Source organism: Silurus aristotelis (genome assembly GCF_946808225.1).
Source record: "Silurus aristotelis genome assembly, chromosome: 17".
Classification (NCBI taxonomy): domain Eukaryota; kingdom Metazoa; phylum Chordata; class Actinopteri; order Siluriformes; family Siluridae; genus Silurus; species Silurus aristotelis.
The window spans coordinates 19,588,375-19,609,610 of NC_139590.1; the positions used below are offsets into that span (position 1 = coordinate 19,588,375).

The window sequence follows — 21,236 nt, forward strand, 5'->3', positions numbered from 1 at the left end:
ATATATATATATATATATATATATATATATATATATATATATATATATATATATATATAATTTTTTTAATTATTATTTCTTCTAATGCTACATGGCTGTTAATATCAGTAAGTAGTGCATTTAATGGCGCAGGTGGACGAGTGCACAGTGAGAACAACACTTCTAATGGCTTGTTGACTCATTGGCTTTCATTAAGCACAGGCTTAACGATCTCCACGGGGTGCGCTTATTTCCCTCACCGCTCATTGCAAAATTAATCCACACATCGCTTATTAAACACTAGCATGGCGAACACTGTGCTTTATCCGTATGGTAAATCAGCTTCCTGAGGAGCATCATTGTAAACATGGCACAAGCTTCTGTCTAACACAACAAGCGGCAGGAGCTCGTATTTACAACTAACCTTTCACCCTCTGAGTAAATGTACTATTTTATTATTATATCAATCTATTAGTCTGACTGCAGTACCAAGAATTCCAAGTCACTCCCTTTTTCCTATGTTACATTTAAAATTTCTATAATCAAAAACCAGAAATAGTAGGAAACATTTGCTGTAAAAAATTTCTTGAGGCATGTTATGTTGGACTTTTGCATAACCAAGTGAAACGTCATTGAAAAGAGCATTGAATGGTAGGAAGACGTGATCCGGGGCTGATTTATTTCCCACGCGGTTGATTCATACAGCCTATAAGTGCGGTATCAGGTGATTAAAAACCTGTTTATAAATCACATGCAATAATGCAAAGAATATTCAAAGGTGTAATGAGCATAAATGAGGTGAAAAATTAGCTTTATTTGTGCGAAAGGTTCAAATAAATCTTTTCTATTTGTATTCAGAGGAAGCCCAGCATGAGCCTAGTAGAACTTGAATGAATTTCAAACACTAGAAGTCAATTATGCAGCTGCCTGTGTGCCTTCACCCGGCAATGAACCCAGTTCATTACAGTGTTTCCCAAAACACACTTGCTGGTAAGTTGGTATGATGATGGGACATTTTTCAATGCATTTGCTGACCTTTTAAGAATCTAGTGAGCTGGTTAAAGTCTTAGGTTCTGATTGTAGTTGACTATTGTGCAAGCAATATCTATCTTTGGTGATTTGTTGATAATGTATTGGTGCACTTCAATTCAACGAATGGTAGCTGACTAATTAGTTTATTTTGTGCGTTGTTTATTAGTGCATTAGGGATCTTTATGCAGTTGATGGGATATACCCCCCTTCCCTAACCAGCCCTTGGGTCACTCTCTTTGGCTGTCCTGCATTTGTCCCCCATGACTTGTATTTATTCAGTTGATTGTTCAGAATTAATCTACAGGATTAAATTATGAATTTATATTGAAAAAAAAATCTATAGAGTCACCTGAACCAAGCCTTAAACCCAATTAGGAGCTGTCTTGTTTGTAGAGCTTGAGACTGTGAGGTGTGGCTCCTTTAATATTCATGATAAACTGTTTTAAAAAAGTGGTCCAATGGTAAATATTTCACCTTTCTGAGCTCACTGGAACTAGGTGGGTCACTACTTTTTTTTTTATTTCCCTTTTATTCATTGGATGTTACAATCCACCTGATTAGAACTCATACCACAGACCTGTGACAGGAATGAACTGAGGTTCAAATCTGAGAAAGGTACAGTTGTTTAACCTACTGAGCCATCAGTGATGTGATACTGCTCCATTTTTTATTTTTTTATTTATTTTATTTTTATTATAGGGATTTGGCTTTCTTTTCATACGAAGCGACACACTTATGGAAGATAGAAGTGATACAATACTGAGACACTTCCATTACCTGAACCAGGAATTGAAGCCATTTGAGACTCAAACTTGATTAAACTTTAAATCACGTAACTGCTGTGGGTCACTGGCTAAGGTCTCACATCTCTAAACTCAGTGGACCTATGTCGCACAGTCCAGACTTTCATTTTACTGGATTTCATAGTCCACATGATTTGAACACCTACTGATGTAGATGATAGAGAGGTTCATTAAACGTTAAAATCTGAGACAAGAACAGACACTGAGCCATTGGAGCTATATGATAAGTTTTACTATTTTTATTTATTTATATATTTTTTTACAGGGTTTATCTTTTCTTTTATGCCAGGTGAATAAAATTATTGACAAAGAAAGAAACTTCTATCACCTGAACCAAGCATCAAACTCATTAAGGAGGTCTCATTTGTAGAGTTCAAGGCTCTGAGATGTGGCTCCATCAGTATTCATGATAAAACTGTTTCAAAACAAAACATGCAACTTCTGTGGTTCAGTGCAAAAAAATCTCATATATCTGAGCTCAGTGAAACAATGTAAACAATCTTTTTTATAAAACACATCCAGTTCAACCTGGATTAGAACCCATGAAACAGAAATGATCAGGGATTTAAACCAGAGACAGATACGGCTGTTTAATCCACTGAGCCAACAGAGCTGATGTTGCGTGCTTCTTTTTTTTATGGGGTTTATCTTTGCTTTTATGCATGTTGACCGGAAATGAAAGATAAACACAAAAGAAAAAGTCTGCCACTTTAGCCTGGTTGGTAGCTCAGTGGATTAAGACTGGTGCTTTCTGACAACTGTAATGCTGGTTCAAGTCACACTTCAGCAGCTGACATCATTTCATAAGTTGTTTTGTTCTATAGTGTAAAGTTCTCTCTACACGAGTAGTGGTGTAGAACAAAAGATAAACCCCCTAAAAAAAGAAAAGAGACTTGTCAGCTCCGATAGCTCAGTGGGTTAAGCGTCGATACCCATTGCGGGTACTGAACCTCGGTTCAAGGCCGCCACTGAGCAAAAGGTGCTACGCTTGGGTGGGACTGTAAAACTCCGGCAGAAAGAAAGAAAGAGAGAGAAAGTCCGGTCTGTCCCACCTGGGCCTCTGGGAGAGTTGAACCAGGGGGTTATGCTACTCTGGGCTCTCTCTTGTTTATATATATATATTTATTTATTTACCTATTTTTATACATATATATATATATATTTATTTATTTATTTATTAATTTAATAATTTATTCATTCATTCATTTATTTTACTTATATATATTTGTATCATTTAATTTATATATATTTACTTATATATGTATACCCATATACATTATATATACTATATATTTTTTACTTACATATATCTATTTTTTATTTATTCACACTACCTTACTATTATCATCTTTCATGCTTCTTTCTATTATATATATCTCTACATTTTTATTTCTGTGTGTATATTATAGTGTATCTCATGCTTAAGAAAACAATAGTGTTAGCATAAGCCTCTCAATACAACAAGCTGGATTCAAACCCCTAATTACAGAAGCAGACTTGCACCAACTTTTAAACACTCAAACAACTTAACCTAAGACACAAAGCTAGTTTTTTTTTTTTTCATTTATCTGTTTAAGCTATCGAGGGAAAATTTAAGATAAGCGCAAGTCAACCGAGCGGGGTTCGAACCCAGACCCCTCCGTCCCCGCACGAGCGACTACCGACCGAGCCACGGGGACGGACGGAGGATGCAGGCCGTACGCGAGGCAAGTTTTTTTTTTCATTCATCTGTTTAAGCTATCGAGGGAAAATTTAAGATAAGCGCAAGTCAACCGAGCGGGGTTCGAACCCAGACCCCTCCGTCCCCGCACGAGCGACTACCGACCGAGCCACGGGGACGGACGGAGGATGCAGGTCGTACGCGAGGCAAGTTTTTTTTTTCATTCATCTGTTTAAGCTATCGAGGGAAAATGTAAGATAAGCTAAAGTCACCCGAGCGGGGTTCGAACCCAGACCCCTCCGTCCCCGCACGAGCGACTACCGATCGAGCCACGGGGACGGACGGAGGATGCTGGTCGTACGCGAGGCAAGTTTTTTTTTCTTTCATTTATCTTTTCGACCTATCGAGGGAAAATTTAAGATAAGCGGAAATCAGCCGAGCGGGGTTCGACCCGAGACCTCGCCGTCCCCGTGGCTCGATCGGTAGTCGCTCGTTTTTCGCAAGGCAAGTTTTTTTTTTCATTTATCTGTTCACGCTATCGAGGGAAAATTTCAGATAAGCGAAAGTCAACCGAGCAGGGTTCGAACCCAGACCCCTCCGTCCCAGCACGAGCGACTACCGACCGAGCCACGGGGACGGACGGAGGATACAGGTCGTACGCAAGGCAAGTTTTTTTTTCAATTTATCTGTTTAAGCTATCGAGGGAAAATTTAAGATAAGCGAAAGTCAACCGAGCGGGGTTCGAACCCAGACCCCTCCGTCCCCGCACGAGCGACTACCGACCGAGCCACGGAGACGGACGGAGGATGCAGGTCGTACGCAAGGCAAGTTTTTTTTTCTTTCATTTATCTTTTCGACCTATCGAGGGAAAATTTAAGATAAGCGGAAGTCAGCCGAGCTGGGTTCGATCCGAGACCCCGCCGTCCTCGCACGAGCGACTACCGACCGAGCCACGGGGACGGACGGAGAATGCCGGTCGTACGCAAGGCAAGTTTTTTTTCTTTCATTTATCTTTTCGACCTATCGAGGGAAAATTTAAGATAAGCGGAAATCAGCCGAGCGGGGTTCTAACCCAGACCCCGCCGTCCCCGCACGAGCGACTACCGACCGAGCCACGGGGACGGACGGAGGATACAGGTCGTACGCAAGGCTAGTTTTTTTTTCATTTATCTGTTTAAGCTATTAAGGAAAAATTTAAGATAAGTTGACATCAGCCGAGCGGGGTTCGAACCCAGACACCTCCGTCCCCGCACGAGCGACTACCGACCGAGCCACGGGGACGGACGGAGGATGCAGGTCGTACGCAAGGCAAGTTTTTTTTTCTTTCATTTATCTTTTCGACCTATCGAGGAAAAATTTAAGATAAGCGGAAGTCAGCCAAGCGAGGTTTGAACCCAGACCCCGCCGTCCACGCACGAGCGACTACCGCCCGAGCCACGGGGACAGATAGAGGATACAGGTCGTACGCAAGGCAAGTTTTTTTTTTCATTTATCTGTTCACGCTATCGAGGGAAAATTTAAGATAAGTTGACGTCAGCCGAGCGGGGTTCGAACCCAGACCCCGCCGTCCCCGCACGAGCGACTACCGACCGAGCCACGGGGACAGATAGAGGATACAGGTCGTACGCAAGGCTATTTTTTTTTTTGTTGTTTCATTTATCTTTTCGCGCTATCGACGGAAAATTTAAGATAAGCGGAAGTCAGCCGAGCAGGGTTTGAACCAAGACCCCGCCGTCCCCGTGGCTCGGTCGGTTGTCGTTCGTGCGGGGACGGCAGGTCTGGGTTCGAACCCCGCTCAGCTGACGTCAACTTATCTTAAATTTTAAGGACTGAGGATGCCGGTCGTACGCAAGGCTAGTTTTTTTTTTTTTTTTCATTTATCTTTTATGGCTTGGGGATTTTAATTTAGCGGTAAAGTATTTTGTGTTAGCGGCCGGAGCAGCCCCTTTAAGAAGGTAGTGGATGGAGGTAAGACATGTTACTGAGGCATCATGACATGCATTAAGAGTGAGTCATAGACAAATGTGACGGAGAGAATCCGGTAATTTTCCAAAATAAAACATCGCTCAGAATCAGATAATAAATAAAACGGAAATAATGTAAGTTATGTATTCTTTCTGTGTGGCCCGGTAACAATTGACCCACGGACCGGTCCCAGTCCACGGCCCAGGGGTTGGGGACCACTGCTGTAACATACTTGTTGAAAGCTTTTACACTGGAGGAAGCTTGCTCTCAGAATTAATATAGCACCAACACTTCACTAGCTTTGGGCAAGAGAGCAGAATCAGCCAGGATCAGTGGTATTTCAAGAGAAGCATGTATCAAATCATACCACTAGGGGAGCAAAATAGTGCATCATTTTTATTGTTTACTTTTTATTTTTAGTTTTGCTGCACTTATTTTAAAAGACAAAGGATTTTGTGTTTTGTTGTAAAGCACTTGTTTCCGGAGCCAGACTTTCCCTTTGCTAGTCGAGTGGTTCTGGTTAACTGAAAAAATGCTGCCGTGGTGAAAGAAGGACTGATAAAATGGTCCTTTTTGTCCTTCAAATGGTGTTTCAGAACCCCAGATGTTGTTTTTGGCTAAAACTTCCAAAAAAATATTACACCTTTCATTCCAGGCTCTGTGACTCCATCCTTTTTTCTCCCAGACCCCAAAGGAGGGAGCTGCCCAGGTATACCCCACCCTCCACTGATCCTGTACTTTCTCCACATCACCTTCCTTGTTGTGTCATTCATTTATGAAACATTTCATATTCTGGAGGACCTGGCTGGAGTTTGAACCAGCAACATCTCAGTCCAGAAACAAAGCTCATTCACATGATCCACAGCATCTCTTACTTTTTTTTCACTCTTTGTTACTTACTGTACAATTGTCCTGCAAAAGAGTTCTATTAATATAAGAGCGAGGCAAATGTCCAAGAGCAAGTCGTGAACCAGGATTCTATACATGGGACAGATAGAGACCCTTAACCCACTTAGCCTTTTGAGCCTTAATGCTTTTTTTTTTTTTTTTGATCTGTTGCATAACAAAATACAGCCCTTTTACACTCAGCCACCAAAGGTGAAAACGAATGCCTGTGTTTTCTGGGATTTATCTTTTGTTTTGTACTGTATCTTTGCACTTTACATTACAGGGTCTGAATTGAATTTAAGCAAACAGTAAGCCCATGCATCAATAAGAAAAACAGAAAAGATCCTCGGACCATTGAGCAGGTAGGACCTTCAAATACCCTTCGGGCACTTTTATCCTGCATTTGGGAAAACATCAAATGTACCTGCATATTTCAGACATGGATTTGAAATATGGTCTAGTGATTGGCCTGACCAGACTCCCAGTATTACACATTAATAAAGTTCTCTTGCTACCACCAAGAGTTACTTCCTCAACAAAGAACAGGTAGCCTGTTGCCGCCATTCAAGCCGAAGCCATGATACTATCTTCACATGCTTGACTAATGAGCTAATGTCATTTTGTAGCATGAGCAGGTCTTTTCTTTCTTGACACTTTGTCCATTCTATATCTGGCAGAAAGAGGCTTTTTACTTGTCAAATATGGATTACAGTACAGTGATGTTCTGTCTAGACATACCCCAGAAATGTTAGGAAGCTGAAGTCAGAGCCCAGGGTATAGCACCCCTGGAGCATTGATGGTTAGGGCCTTGCTAAGGGCCCAGTTGTGGCAGTTTGGCAATACTGTGGGTTCAAATCCCAACCTACCGATCAGTAACCCAGAGCCTTAACTACTGATATACCACTTCCCCAAAATGTAACATGTACCATGCTCTAAATGTCAGGACTTGAAAGTGAAATTCTGCTCTATTGTCTGTTTATATTTTGCTCTCAAACCCAACTGTCGGTGTGTGTGTATATATATATATATATATATATATATATATATATATATATATATATATATATATATATATATATATATATATATATATATATATACACACAGAATTACCCTTGCCGTTCCAACATTTCATTTTTTTTATGGCACTGATGAGACCTTGTGATGTAGTGCTCAACCATAATAGCCTTGTTGTCACACTATTGATAGATAAATATTTCCCTATTTGTAATATAACAACCAGCCTCGGTTTATGGGTGTCTCTTTTTCCTATAACGATAACAAATAATCTCTTCTTTTATATTACAAAGACTATGTAAACACATTAGATAATATATATTTTAGTCAGTCAGTCACTAGGGTTTCATTCTAACATTCCAAAATCAACAAATAACAGTAAAATAAAAGTAAATAAAAAAAATTAAAAAGAAAATCTGTGTATAGAAAAAAAATAATGCCAAAATAGAAATGTATTGGTAAGATTTTACATTGATTATCCATCTTCAGTAACTGCTTTATAATGGTTAGGGTTACATTTAAATGTATGTTTCTTTCATTAATTAAATTAGGAAAACGGAATTGACAGATGCTTAATTTCTAATTAAACCATAAAAGCCATAAATTGAAAAGGCACTTTTGAATGTCTGTGCAAACTGGTTACTTTAGAGTTTGGTAATTTTACTTACTCACTCAATCAGTCACTTTCAGAAACTGACCTCATCCTTTCAGGGGAATCTAAAGCCCATTCCAAGAACACTGTGCGTGGATAGTATCTGGATACTCAATCACAAACACCTAAAAGCTAAATTTATCTTTGTCATGTGGACAAAGATGTGGTTGTTATCTCTATGTTGTTAAATCAAAACAAAAAAAGCTGGGCATGTGGAAATGTTTGTAGGCCGAACGCTTACAATAAAATTATTGTAAAAGTCGATTATAAAAGCTAATCGACACCTTCTATTTAATCATATGTAACAATTCAACAGTCTGGTCATTTAGTAATTGTGTGATTGTGCTTAAGCCCCAACCAAAAACACCCCATGGAGTGATGCTGCTCTCTGTGATGGAAAAGGGGTAAAAAATGTTCTCCATGTTTGCACAAGGGGGAAGTGAGGTACACCTTTTAGCAAATGGGAGGAGTGATGTCCTCAGCAAAGCAGATCATTGTCATCAGCGGAGCAGTAAATTAGAGCAATGTCCTTAGCCGAGCGGCACCTTCTGCATTGTAGGGAGGCAGAGCAACGCCCTCAGCAAAGCAATGAGGTAAAGCAACATCCTCAGCATGAGAGTAATCAAGTGAATTGCTCAGTGGGGGAGGGGGCAAGGCGGCAGTGCACTATCATCAGTAGGACAAAGTGGAAGAGCGACATCCTCCACAAAACAGGGTGACACAGTGACATCCTCAGCAGGGCTGAGTGTGTGAGTGATGGTTTTTGCGGCACCTCCCTCTAAAAAATTTTTTTTAATCGTGATTAGCATCTAGCCAGCTTTAGGTAGCTCTGAACCAACTTACCTTCCAGTCCCAATGCCAGGTGGGCTCGGTGGGTGGGGGAAAAAAAACATGCTGCAGCCATTTGTATTTCTCACTACCCGTCCCATAATAAGGAGGAAACGTGTAGAAGCTTTAGTACAAACATACAAAACCCAAAACACACAAGATGCAAAGTAATAATAAACACCAACAGCCGAGGAATACAAATATGAGAAAATCATTGTAGTGCAAGGTGAGATAGATATCAGTGCACATTATCTGTGAATGCAGATCAGGCATAAAAAAAATTGTGTTTGCACTGGCTGATGGGAAGCATAGTACTAAGTCTCTCTCAGCATAAACCTAACAAATAACATAACATAACATGTCTAACAACAAAAAAATGATAGCTTAATAATTTCTACTAATTAGTATTTATAGATTCCCACTGTATTCAGAATATCTTTATGATTTTTTTAGACATGGTTTCAAACATGCAGGCTTCTGTAGAAAAAGTGCTAATTATTGGAGTTATTTATTTTGCTAATCAAACAGACCCATTAGCGAACGTTTGTGTCTATTGTAGCAATTAGTCAGAAAATAATAAGATCATTATAGTGGATACACCATTGATTTAAAACTAGCACTAGGATTTAAAACAGAAAACATACACACTCTAGTCTGAAACTATTATCACTACCTCATCTATTTTGAATTAGTTATAACAGGATATAGAGAAGTATGTTAGATTATCACATCAGGTGTACTATGATATATTTTTTTTTTTATTAAGAAATATAAGGATTAAATGCTTAGATTTATTATTTTGCTAGAAAGCATTGTAACTCAGCTTTAGAAAATAATTGGCAAGGGCTAAATTTAGACTATGGATAAAAGAAACAAAATATTACAGTCAGACAATGTCATACCTATATAGAAAGCAACATGACCACATCAGCAGATCAATTTAACAACAGATCTTTTACTCCAGTTTAACTGACAGAACCGGTTTAACAAATTTCCTTAAATTTTTTTAACTTGTGTAGTAAAGGTGCTATCAAAAGCCATTAAAAAGTAATCTATTAAACCTCTTTCAGCTGTCTTATTAACAAATCACCCCAAAACTCTGCCTGAATGGCCAATGACTGCAAAGAAAGAATTGTAAAAAAAATAAATAACCAGAGATGATGATATCATACTGAAAACTTAAAACACTTTATCCTTTTTATTACGATTGGCCCTGTGAGGCTAGCTAGCATTATGTTGGCCTAGCTAAATATAGCCATGGCAGCATGGCAGCACATGACCTGGCAATCAAACATAAATAGGATTGTTTGCTCTGTTTGCTATGAGACGATAAATTCCATTGTTCAGTCAAATTTTGCAGTGCTGTCTCAATATGCCAATTCAAATTTGTCCAATGCTATCTTCACTTTGGTCTACATGAGGCATTTCAGATGAGACAGACCTCATCACATGATGCATTTCGAATCAGGCCTCTGCCAAACGGATGGGAAAATAATAGTGTTAAAGGTGTAACAGAGTATTTTGTTCGGTCTTGATGCTTAACTCATAGCACCCATTAGCCACTAGCTGTATTCCGAGCATGATTAATTTGCATTTGTTATTTTCCAAAAAAGTAAATGAGTGTCAACCTGCTGGATAAAACGAGAGAAGTCTGTAACCGATGTTGCATATAAAAATTGCATAAATAAATGATGCAAAAATCCATTATGCATCCAAACCTGCAGTTTAAAACAGTGACAGAATAGAACACTTAGTTACATTATAGTTTCAGCAATAGCCTACAAAGAAATACAAGATTTTTCCATTACTACAGCCACCCACCCAAAAACTCACAAATACTTGTATTACTATTGTTGTAAAGACCCTACTCTGATATCATTATTAATGCAGCTAATTAAGGATATGCAAGCACTTACATCTGCTGCCTTTCTTATCAAGAAAGAAATCTTTTAGCTCTTTAGGGTATTTTTAATTTTTTATATATTTTTACCAGTCTGCTTTTAGAAACCACATACAAACTCACACAATCCACAATCACTTTGTACTGCAGTTTGCACAAACACTGTGTACAGGTATATGATGTATGCATGTGTATAAACGTATACAGTATCAGTAAAATGTTTGGCCACAGTGGTTTTTCATTATTTGTATTATTTCCAACATTGTACATTAATACTGAAGATGTCCAAACTATGAAAGAACATGTATGGAATTATGTAGTAAACCAAAATGTTTTAAATAACATGAAATATGTTTAATATTTTCGAAGTAGCCACCTTTTGCATTGATGACAGCTTTGAACACTCTTGGCAGTCAGCTTATGAGGTAGTCACCTGGAATAGTTTTCCAACAATATAGCGGAGCTCCCGGAGGTGTTAAGTGCTTGTTGGCTGCTTTTCCTTTATTCTCCATTAGATCGGGTGATTGTGGAGGCCAGGTCATCTGATGCAGCACTCCATGACTCTCCTTCTTAAACAAATAGCTCGTACATAACCTAGAGGTATGTTAGGGGTCATTGTCCTGTTGGAAAACAGATCAAGGTCCCACTGAGTGCAAAGCAGCTGGGATGGCATATCCCTGCAATATGCTGTGGTAGTCGTGCTGGTTAAATGTGCCCTCAATTTTGACTAAATCACCAACTGTGTCACCAGCTAAGCACCCCCACCTCCTCCCTCATGCTTCACAGTGGGAGCCACACATTCAGGAAACTTCCATTTACATTTACCCTCTGTACATCCAGCAAAGACATAAGCAAGTCTCTTCTAAAGTAATTGTCTCTTTTTCGCAATTTGACCATGAAGGCCTGACCCACACTGTAGCTATTGAAAAGTGTTTGACGTTTGAAATCTGAGAAGCATGTATGTAAATTGGTTGGAGGCTGCTAATTCTAATAAACGTATCCTTTGCAGCAGAGGTAGCTCCTGGTCTTCCGTTTCTGGGATGGTCCTCATGAGAGCTTGTTTAATTACAATGTATAATGGTTTTAGAGGCTGCCCTTGGGGATACATTTAAAGTTCTTAAGATTTTTTTTTGTATTTGCCCTTCATTTCTTAAAGTAAGGATGGATTGTCTTTTCTCTTTACTTAACTGAGTGTTTCTTTCCAGATTATACATTTCTACAGTAGTTGTAGTGGCACTAATAGGTCTATTGTCTCTGTACTTAACCGTTCCTTTGCACAAAACAACTGATGGTGTGAAGCACAATGAGAAGGCAAAAAGTGAAACAAAAAGTATAACTTTACAAGGCACACCTGTGAATTTAAATCCATTCCAGGTAACTATCTTGTGAATCTGATGAGAGAATAGCATGAGTATGCCAAGCTATCACCAAAGCTAAAAGGAGCTATTTCAAAAATCAAAAATACAAAACATATTCCGGGTGTGTCAGAAAAGTATGTGAGATGGTGCAGGACATGTATGAGGACAGAGTGACAGCAGTGAAGTGTGCAGTAGGAACAACAGACTGGTTCAAGGTGGAGGTTGGACTGCATCAAGGATCAGCTCTGAGCCCTTTCCTGTTTGCAGTGGTGATGGACAGTTTGACGGACGAGGTCAGACTCCATGGACTATGATGTTTGTGGATGATATTGTGATTTGTGGTGAGAGTAGAAGAGTAGGATTGAGAAGAGCCTGGAGAGGTGGAGGTACGTGCTGGAGAGAAGGAAAATAAAAGTCAGTAGGAGTAAGACAGAGTACATGTGTGTTATTGGGGGGGGGGGCGGTTGCAGGGAGAAAAGGTGGAGAAGGTGGAGGAATTCAGGTACCTGGGGTCAACAGTGCAAAGTAATGTAGAGTGTGTTAGAGAAGTGAAGAAAAGAGTGCAGGCAGGGTGGAGTGGGTGGAGAAGAGTGACAGGAGTGATTTGTGATAGAAGAGTATCTGGAAGAGTGAAAGGGAAAGTTTGTATGTTGTATGGAATGTTGTATGGTTTAGAGACAGTGGCATTGAGTAAAAGACAGGAGGTGGAGCTGGAGGTAGCAGAGCTGAAGATGTTAAGGTTTTCATTTGGGAGTGACGAGGATGGACAGGATTAGAAACTAGTTTATTAGATGGACAGCGCATGTTGGACGTTTTAATGACAAGGTGAGGGAGGCGAGATTGATATGGTTTGGACATGTGCAGAGCAGGGACATGGGGTATATCGGTAGAAGAATACTGAGGATGGAGCTGACAGGCAGGAGGAAAAGGGGAAGACCAAGGAGGAGGTTTATGGATGTGGTGAGGGAAGACATGCAGGTAGTTGGGTTGAAAGAGGCAGATGTAGAGGACAGGGGGGTATGGAGACGGATGATCCGCTGTGGCGACCACTAATGGGAGAAGCCGAAAGAAGAAGAAGAAGATTCTGTTTTTGTTTTTGCAATTTCATAGTATTAGTACAATTAGTACAATTAATCAGTATTACTGTACAATGATTATAAAAATAAACAAATAAAGAAAAAACATTGAAGGAAAGTTTGAAGTCCAAACTTTTGACTCATACACTATATTCACATACCATAACATCAGCCATTGCATAATCTTCTAGAAACAAATAAATAAAAAAAAAGTACTAATCATCTAATGCTGTCCTCCTAATGCTAACTGGTGGCAAAGTAATCAAAGAAGTTCAAAGATTAAAAGACGTCTCTTCCCCATTAATTTAATTGTCATTGAGACATGAGGGTTTTATCATAAAGGAGATAAAAAGTAATTACAAATTTCACCTGTCTGGATTGGACTTGTGTATGGTGTGAGTGAAGGGGAGGTCATATTTTATGTTTTTGTAGGAATTCTAATCGCGATCCAATTATCTGTAAATGTAAATCTTGTGAGGACATTGGACTGGTCCCCATGAGGAAACGATATGTTTGGCGGTCCAGTATTGTAAAAAGTTCTATCTGATACTGTAAACCTGGAAAAAAACAAACCCCACATGAACAGGAATAATAGTAATAAATTAAGAGTGGAAACAAACACAGTAATACATAAATAAATCTATTTTATGTGTGGCTGTCTGTTAGTTTAGTGTCTGCCATTTATTGAAGTGTTACTTATTAAAGTAAACAGATGCTACAGTATGCAGACACACAGTGATAGAAATCATACGTGATTAACAAGATTGATCTTATTAATAAAACTTTTAATACTATTTTTAACAATAAAAAATCATTTCATTATCAGATTTCAGTTGAGATTGTAAGATGCGACCTATATCTCGATTCCAAAATTTAGGATTTGTCTCAAATATCAGCACAAAGACCTGAACTTGCAGTTCAGCGAACCCTGACTTCAACATGCAGCTCAAAAACTTGAGATACGATTCAGATGTCTGCTCAGAATCTTGAGAATTGTCATGTACCGCTTAAAAAATTGAATTAAATCTCTTGTGAGTTATCAGCTCTGAGACTTGGCACAGACTTGTGGCTTAGAAAATAAAAACTTCAATATGCAACACAGATTCATGTAACTTGAATGCTCAAGCTCAAAGACTCAGGACATGACTCAGATATCAGCTCATAAACTCCAAACAAGTGGGCGGCGCGTTATAGCCGACAATACTAAAGCTAAAAATCTTATGGAATGGAATGACCACCCACGTAAACAGTCACCATCGCTTCCACTTCCACGGAATGCAAAATCAATAAGCTACTTTGTGCTTGATAAGGTTTCTCCAGTGGGACGTCTTTCAAAAAGACTGGCTGAGGATATACATAGAAAGAGGGTCCTGGTGACTCCTGGAGATTGACAAGTGTTTACATTTTTCAGCTTATTCTTTTCTTTTTTTCCCTGTTTGTATGTTGTTGTTGTTTTTTTTTTATTTGTTGGCTTGGTCTCTTTGCCAGTTGTGGTTCCACATGTAGTCTTGAGTGAAGGGTTCTCCCAGTTTTTGCTCCACCATATGTAATGTGTGTATTCATGTGCTCATTATCTGAATCCATGGCACAGTGTTTTGAGTGATGCTGCACAATATCGTTACGGCTATGCAAGCTGTGTGGTACCATGTTGTATGAGTAGCTCTGTTCTGGAAATACGATCCTTCCTATTGTCTTTTGGTCCCCCCCACCACCCTGAAATGATCTTGAGTGTGAGTAAGGTGCTTTATATATTAAACAATTTATAATTTTTATGATACATTTGCTGCCTCAGGAAACTTTTGCTTATCACTTTAGTTAAACTTAGCTAAACAACATCATCATTGGGTCAGAAATGTGATTCAGATTTTTAGATTAGTGGGTGAAACTCTTACTTAAACACCACATACAAGGTGGCATCAAAACGTTTCGAGACTAATGGTGCTAATTGGTGCTATTCTGACCACGTGCGTTACCACACCTGCGATTTCATCATGAACATCAAGTTCACAAAGAGCAAACATGATATTCTGCAGGAAACTGGGCAAATCGGCCAGAGAGACGGTAGACATGACATACGTTCGACAAACAGCAACCCTTTTGAGGTGTTTCGAGGGGTACACGTGCTTTAAAAGCGGAAGAGCATCAATAGAAGATGACGAGAGATCAGGAAGACCTTCAACAAGCTCAAACCCCACAAAATGTTAAAACCAATTGGCAACTTGTTCTTGAACAATCCACATGATCTCACTTCCACACCCACTCTACTCGCCAGATTTCACTCCTGCAGACTTCGCTCTCTCCCTGAAGATAAAGATCCATCTCAAAGGTCGGCGTTTTGACATTATTGCAGAGATTTAGTGTGAATCGCAAAAGGTGCTTGAAACGCTTCGAAAAGAAGACTTCCAAGACACATTCCAGAGGTGTCAGGAACCCTGGGAGCGCTGTATTGCTGTGCAAGAGGAATATTCTGAAGGTGATAATTTCTAAACGTAGATAAATAAAGTACTTTCTTGTAAACAGAGCTACTCTCAAAACCTTTTGATACCACCTTGTAAAGTGTTGTACCATCAAGTCCAATGTCTTTGAGTAACTGACCAGTGACTTGCCATTATGAAGCTCCATTACCTCTTCTGCAGTTAGCATTCTCAAATCCCTCTTCTTATTTTTGAGGAATACTTAAAGAGTACATAAATGGTACTTATTCCAGAGCTTTTTTGTAACAGAAACTGTTGATCACGGGTTGGATCCATTTTTCCAGTCGTGGTGGTGCTCCAAGTTGTAACTGTTTACTTTGCATGCTCGGCTGACGAGGTTCTTTATGATGAGGAAGCTCTGGGTGCCCTGCTCCCAAGGATCTCTGTTTGTGATGATTGCTGCTGCCATTCCCCAGTGTCCATCTCACCTAATAGCTGCCTTGCATCATGTTTCATGCATCTCTGCGGCTCAACAGCATGCCAGTATGGGCGTGTTTCCTTCAAAAATGGTTTGTAAGGTGACATTCATCAGAAGCAACCAGATTATTTGTTTCACCATTTCTTGATAAGCCTTAGTGAGCAGGAGGAAGAATGACTCTCTTTTTCTCTCTCTCCTGTTGTCTCTGTGTGTTCTTTCTGTTTCTCTCAGTCTCTTTTAGGCGGGAGAGGACTGTTTCCAAGGTGACGTGTGTGAGCTTGTGTGTGTGTGTGTGTGTGTGTGTGTGTGTGTGTGTGTGTGTATACAGTGAGTGATGTGAGTGTGTGTGACAGGCTCTGCTCTCCCTGAGGGCGGATTCTTCTTATCCTCACTCATTCTTTGTGCTTTTGCTCCCCCATTCCCTGCATCCCCCACTCGATTTCCCTAAACGCACTCCTCTGAGACCTACTGCATTAATCACACACTTCTCCATCTCTCCCTCGCAAAAACACATACACTCACAATAACAGTTACAGCGAGAGGACAGATACATAAAGAAGCAAAATCATAAATTATACATTATTATGTATCATTAGTGCGATTAGATGTCAAAACTTATTCTCAGTCGCATTATTCATAATTATAAAATAAAGGGCATGTCAGGAGTGTGTGCAGATGCAGATGCAAAATCTATCCCTGGGGTTGTTTAATTTTGAGATATACTGTATGTACATTAGAAGGGCATCAAGTCGTAAATGCAACAACTGTACTTGCAGAATATGAGCTGTAGTATAACTTTTCTGTTCAAAACTACCTTCATAGACATGTTACCTTGCAAAACAGAGGTGACAATGAGAAGGAAAGATTGCTGAGACGACAAAGGGGGGAAAAAAAAACATGATAAGATGATGTGCATCTTGAAGAAACTCCTGCAAATTACTTCTTTCATAAACATTTATATTCTTCACATTCTTTCAGATTCTTTTAAGATTCTTACACACAGACCGAGTGATGCAACACCATTCGTCTTTACTTGGTTTTGCATTTTGGCCAAAAGCTCAGGCTTTTTTAAAAAGTGAGTCCCATTCACAGGCGGAAAGACATTCAAAAATATTCAATTCATTCTTCCAAGCACAGACTACCTGCTTTGACAAATGCACCATAGGCATGTAATGCTATTTGCGTACGTTAGAATAAACGAGTCCTGCATCCTGCAATTTGCTAAACAAGTCTGTCAACAATTCATCCAGCCCTCATTTGTCAGAAACCAGACACTTCTAGCTAGGATGCAAATTTCTATATCGTTTTTTTTCCCCCTTTGCCCAGTTATCCAAAACGTCTCAGGCGTGATGGCGGCAAGCTGGAGCCTGTGTCCTTGTCATAGTTAAGTACACTGATATAAATGAGACACCAGTGAATATTTGTTAAATGACTTTCACAATTAAGCAAAACCGATGCATTTGCCCACTCTGCATTTACACATCCGCATATTCTCTCGGTTAACCAGCTCAAATTCACGACCAATAAATAGTCCTTAAATTTATGGGAACTGATCGCTTTACAAATCCCACAGTATATAACTCCTTGGACAAATTGGTACAAATAAATACTGTGCTGTCTGCCTCAGCTCTGTTTTTGATTGGTACTTGTGTAAAATGTAAAAAAAGTGCGATAATTACCACTTAAAAAAAATTCTCATTTGACATCCAATGTGCAGAAACTAGCTTAGTGCACATTAAACTTAACTTCTTACGCCAATTAACAATATGATGTCATATACAGCAGTAATGTATGTCTACAGTAATCGTAATCTTTGTTCAGAGACAGTTTGATTGTATGCATTTCTAAATAATGAGAAGATACCTGAAACTCTGATTAACAGATGACATCCCAGCTGGTATGATTACAAAAAGCTGGACCAGCATGTTAAAGACTTTTTGCTTTACGTTGTTTAATGTGGAACTCTATTCAATAGTAAACACCACTGCAGAAGCATTTTTTTTCATATGCATTTCATTCATGCATCCATAGCCTGAAGGGTTTTAAAGCCCTAATGAATTAACCGTGAAGTTTTGAATTAAGACAAATTAGTTGCTTTTCAAGCTTTTTCCAGTCCCCACTGGTTTCAGACCTTTCTCTGATAAAATCTACTGGTCTATTAGAGTCCTGCTCTTTTATAATATTTGTGTACCAGCACCACTATTACCAAGGTTGTTTAAGGGTCACTCCAGGGTCACTTTATCATGGCCTACCCAGTGCTCTGACCCCAACTTTCCAACAAACAAAAAGAAGAATTTTTACTGCTGTAACCAATGTGATAAATAAAGACCTTTAGGCTGCTATTTTCATGAAATTCGCCAGAGCTGCTCTCTAAAGCGTTGCTTATTAACGTTTCTACGGCTTGATGCTGCTGGAGTGTTCACGGGTAAGTGTCGATCAGAATGTAGTTACAAACATTTTCATGTGCACAATGCAATGACAAACAGCCGTGCACTGTCATAATTTCATAACTTATAATTAAGCCTCTCTGACTGATCGCTGGACCCACACATCCTAGTGTGGATGCATCAACATGATTCATTTATCGTAAGCTACCGCTCAGTTAAACAATGCAACTGTGGGCTTTATATTAGTAGCTATTTTTTGCAGTGGCAATGACCAGATTTGTGGTGCAGTATGTCCTGAGTCATCATTTGTCTTTAGTAACTGGTTAAATACCAGTCGGGTTCTTAGTGGATCAATTCAATTCTATAATTTTTTATGATCTAGAGCCTATTATAAGGGAATATAGATTACAAAGCCGAAATACACCTTGCATCTACTTTACAGTACTTTGTAGAGTGCACTGCTGGAACGCTACACAGTGCTTAACCTACATACATGCATGTGAGAAAAAACAACCAAAGAGCCCCATGCTGACATCAGGGAAGCCACGTGAAACTCCATACAGACGGCACCACAAGCTCAATCCAGAGACCCTGGAATTCTGAAACTGGTACCTGCCCTACCACCCTGATGGCCAATATATGTAACTGATTGAACAACATTTTTTTTAAAGTGTCAGTTTTCATTTCTTAACCTTTTTGTACACTACAAGCCCATATACATAAACTGCCATCTACACTATTAAATATAAACTTTTGCCAGCCCTTTCTATAGTCTGTGTTCATTTGTAAAATTTGTTTTGTCTCCCATGTTAATGGCAAGCTCGAGCGTACAGGTAGGAAAGGTAGATTTTACTCCAAAATGAGCGCCATTTATTCATTAATCTTTAAGCTTTATCCTGGTCAGTGGTCCTGTTGGTTTCCACCATGAATATGACAACAGTCCATTCTAGAACCCCACACACACACATTATATATATTCACACACCTACATATAACACACCCTAATGAGCGATTCTTTGTGTAGCATCACCATTTGGGAGGTGGGAAAAAAACTACGAAACCCTGAGAGAAACCCATGTAGTCACAGGAAGAACATGCAGATCAACTCCACACAGTAACCCAATCTCAGGTTCAAAGTGGGGACCCTGGAGCTGTGAGGCAGCAATGCTACCCGCTGCGCCACCGTGCCGCCCACGTCTCTGTAATGAAAATATGAAACAATATTGTCGGCATGCACACACACACACACACACACACACACACACACACACACACACACACACACACACAGGTGCATGAACACATACTCTCGTTCTCTTTCTCTCAGAAGGACTGTTATATTGATGCTTGGTGGAATGAAGATGGATTCAAATAAAATAAATAGTACCACTATCATACGGAAAGAGGTGGTCTGGGGAGATGGGGTGAACACACTGCCAAGGTGTAAGCAGAGTGCTTTACCTTCCAGGCAGCAGGTTCTCCACAATCCCGAGTGGGTCATCACTTCCTCGTTTTTCCTGCTCGTTTCGTTTTCATGGTTGACTTTGGTTTTACACACTCCTCTGGAGTAAAGCCAGTAGTCCGTCCCCACTGCGATTGTCATGAGGCTGAAGGCAGCAAACGCGCCCACTGTGGTGATGAGCATCTGCACGCCTCGGTCACACAGCAGCATCGCTCGACATGCAAAACTCAAACATACACAAATGTCACGTCTGAAGGCGCCGCTGGTCTGGGGTTCGATCAATTCATCATAGTGCTGCCGATTTGACACAGGGATGTGATAAAATGTTAGTGGTGAATGTATTGTCCACTAGATATCTGCTTAACTAGATATCTATTTTTTTTTTTTTTACATTGGTGACCCTGTTTGAGATCTTTTTGTTTTTGCAATTGAAATTCCACCAAAATTTTGTTTAATTTTCTCTCCCTTGGAAACAGCAGGTCAAAAAAGCTTCAAAATATCTCAATAATTATAATTTTCTTTTAAAAAGAAGCTTTTCCTTTTGTTTTCTATAGGAAATCAGTTATTTTAAAAGCAACTGTCTTTAGTGTAACATTTTCCCAAGTCATAAGAACAGCCTGATAATATCCAACCTGCCGTTTTGACCCTTTTTTTTGTCCTGGATCTCGACTGAATCCAAGCAACACAATAACAAACGAATGAAATTGTCCTTCACTTTGTTAATCCAGCAGGAAGATCTCTTTCCCCCGAAGAAAGCAGCCGTTTTCCTGCCGAGTCTCAGACCCAGGAATGAAATCTGCTTCGTTTTCCCGTGCTGCCATGTTCCCCCGCTGTCAGAGGAACAAAAGTCGGTGTATATATATATGTATATATATGTTCATTTATATATACACACACACACACACACAGTGTGCTGAGAATGAAGACCGGCGCTGGGCTGGGGAATGAAGATGCTCCTGTCCTGCTGCTGCTCCTCAAATGTGACTACAGAAGCATCAGCGGCTTTAGGAGCGCTCTGCTATGGAAAGCCAAAAGACACACAAAGCGCCGAAGTGATCCAGGCATTCCATATAGGATGAATCAGAGATCAAGTAATTAATAAAAAAAAATCATAATAATATACTGTATATTATACCCATGTTGTACATTTATCTATACTCTATAGGCACAAAAATTCCTATGAACAACATGCATTATATGTAGTTATTACAATGGATAGTCCGAATATTTGAATCTGATCAGCTGAAAAAAATATCACCAATAAATAAATAATACCAAACTGGAATGGACTGTATAACAGCCCGTCTATTAATAAGCCAACAATGCCTAAGAACAAC

The 21,236-nt window shown here is 39.5% G+C and overlaps 1 protein-coding gene across 1 annotated transcript in view; it reads right to left on the reverse strand.

Moving 5' to 3' along the window:
• Positions 1-20,905, reverse strand: part of cacng3b (calcium channel, voltage-dependent, gamma subunit 3b) — a 37,099-nt gene extending 16,194 nt beyond the window's left edge. Inside the window, exon 1 of the mRNA XM_083565965.1 lies at positions 19,899-20,905. Coding sequence (XP_083422091.1) covers positions 19,899-20,109 — 211 coding nt within the window. The 5' untranslated portion in view covers positions 20,110-20,905. The remainder of the gene's footprint in view (positions 1-19,898) is intronic.
• Between the last annotated feature and the right edge of the window lie 331 nt (positions 20,906-21,236).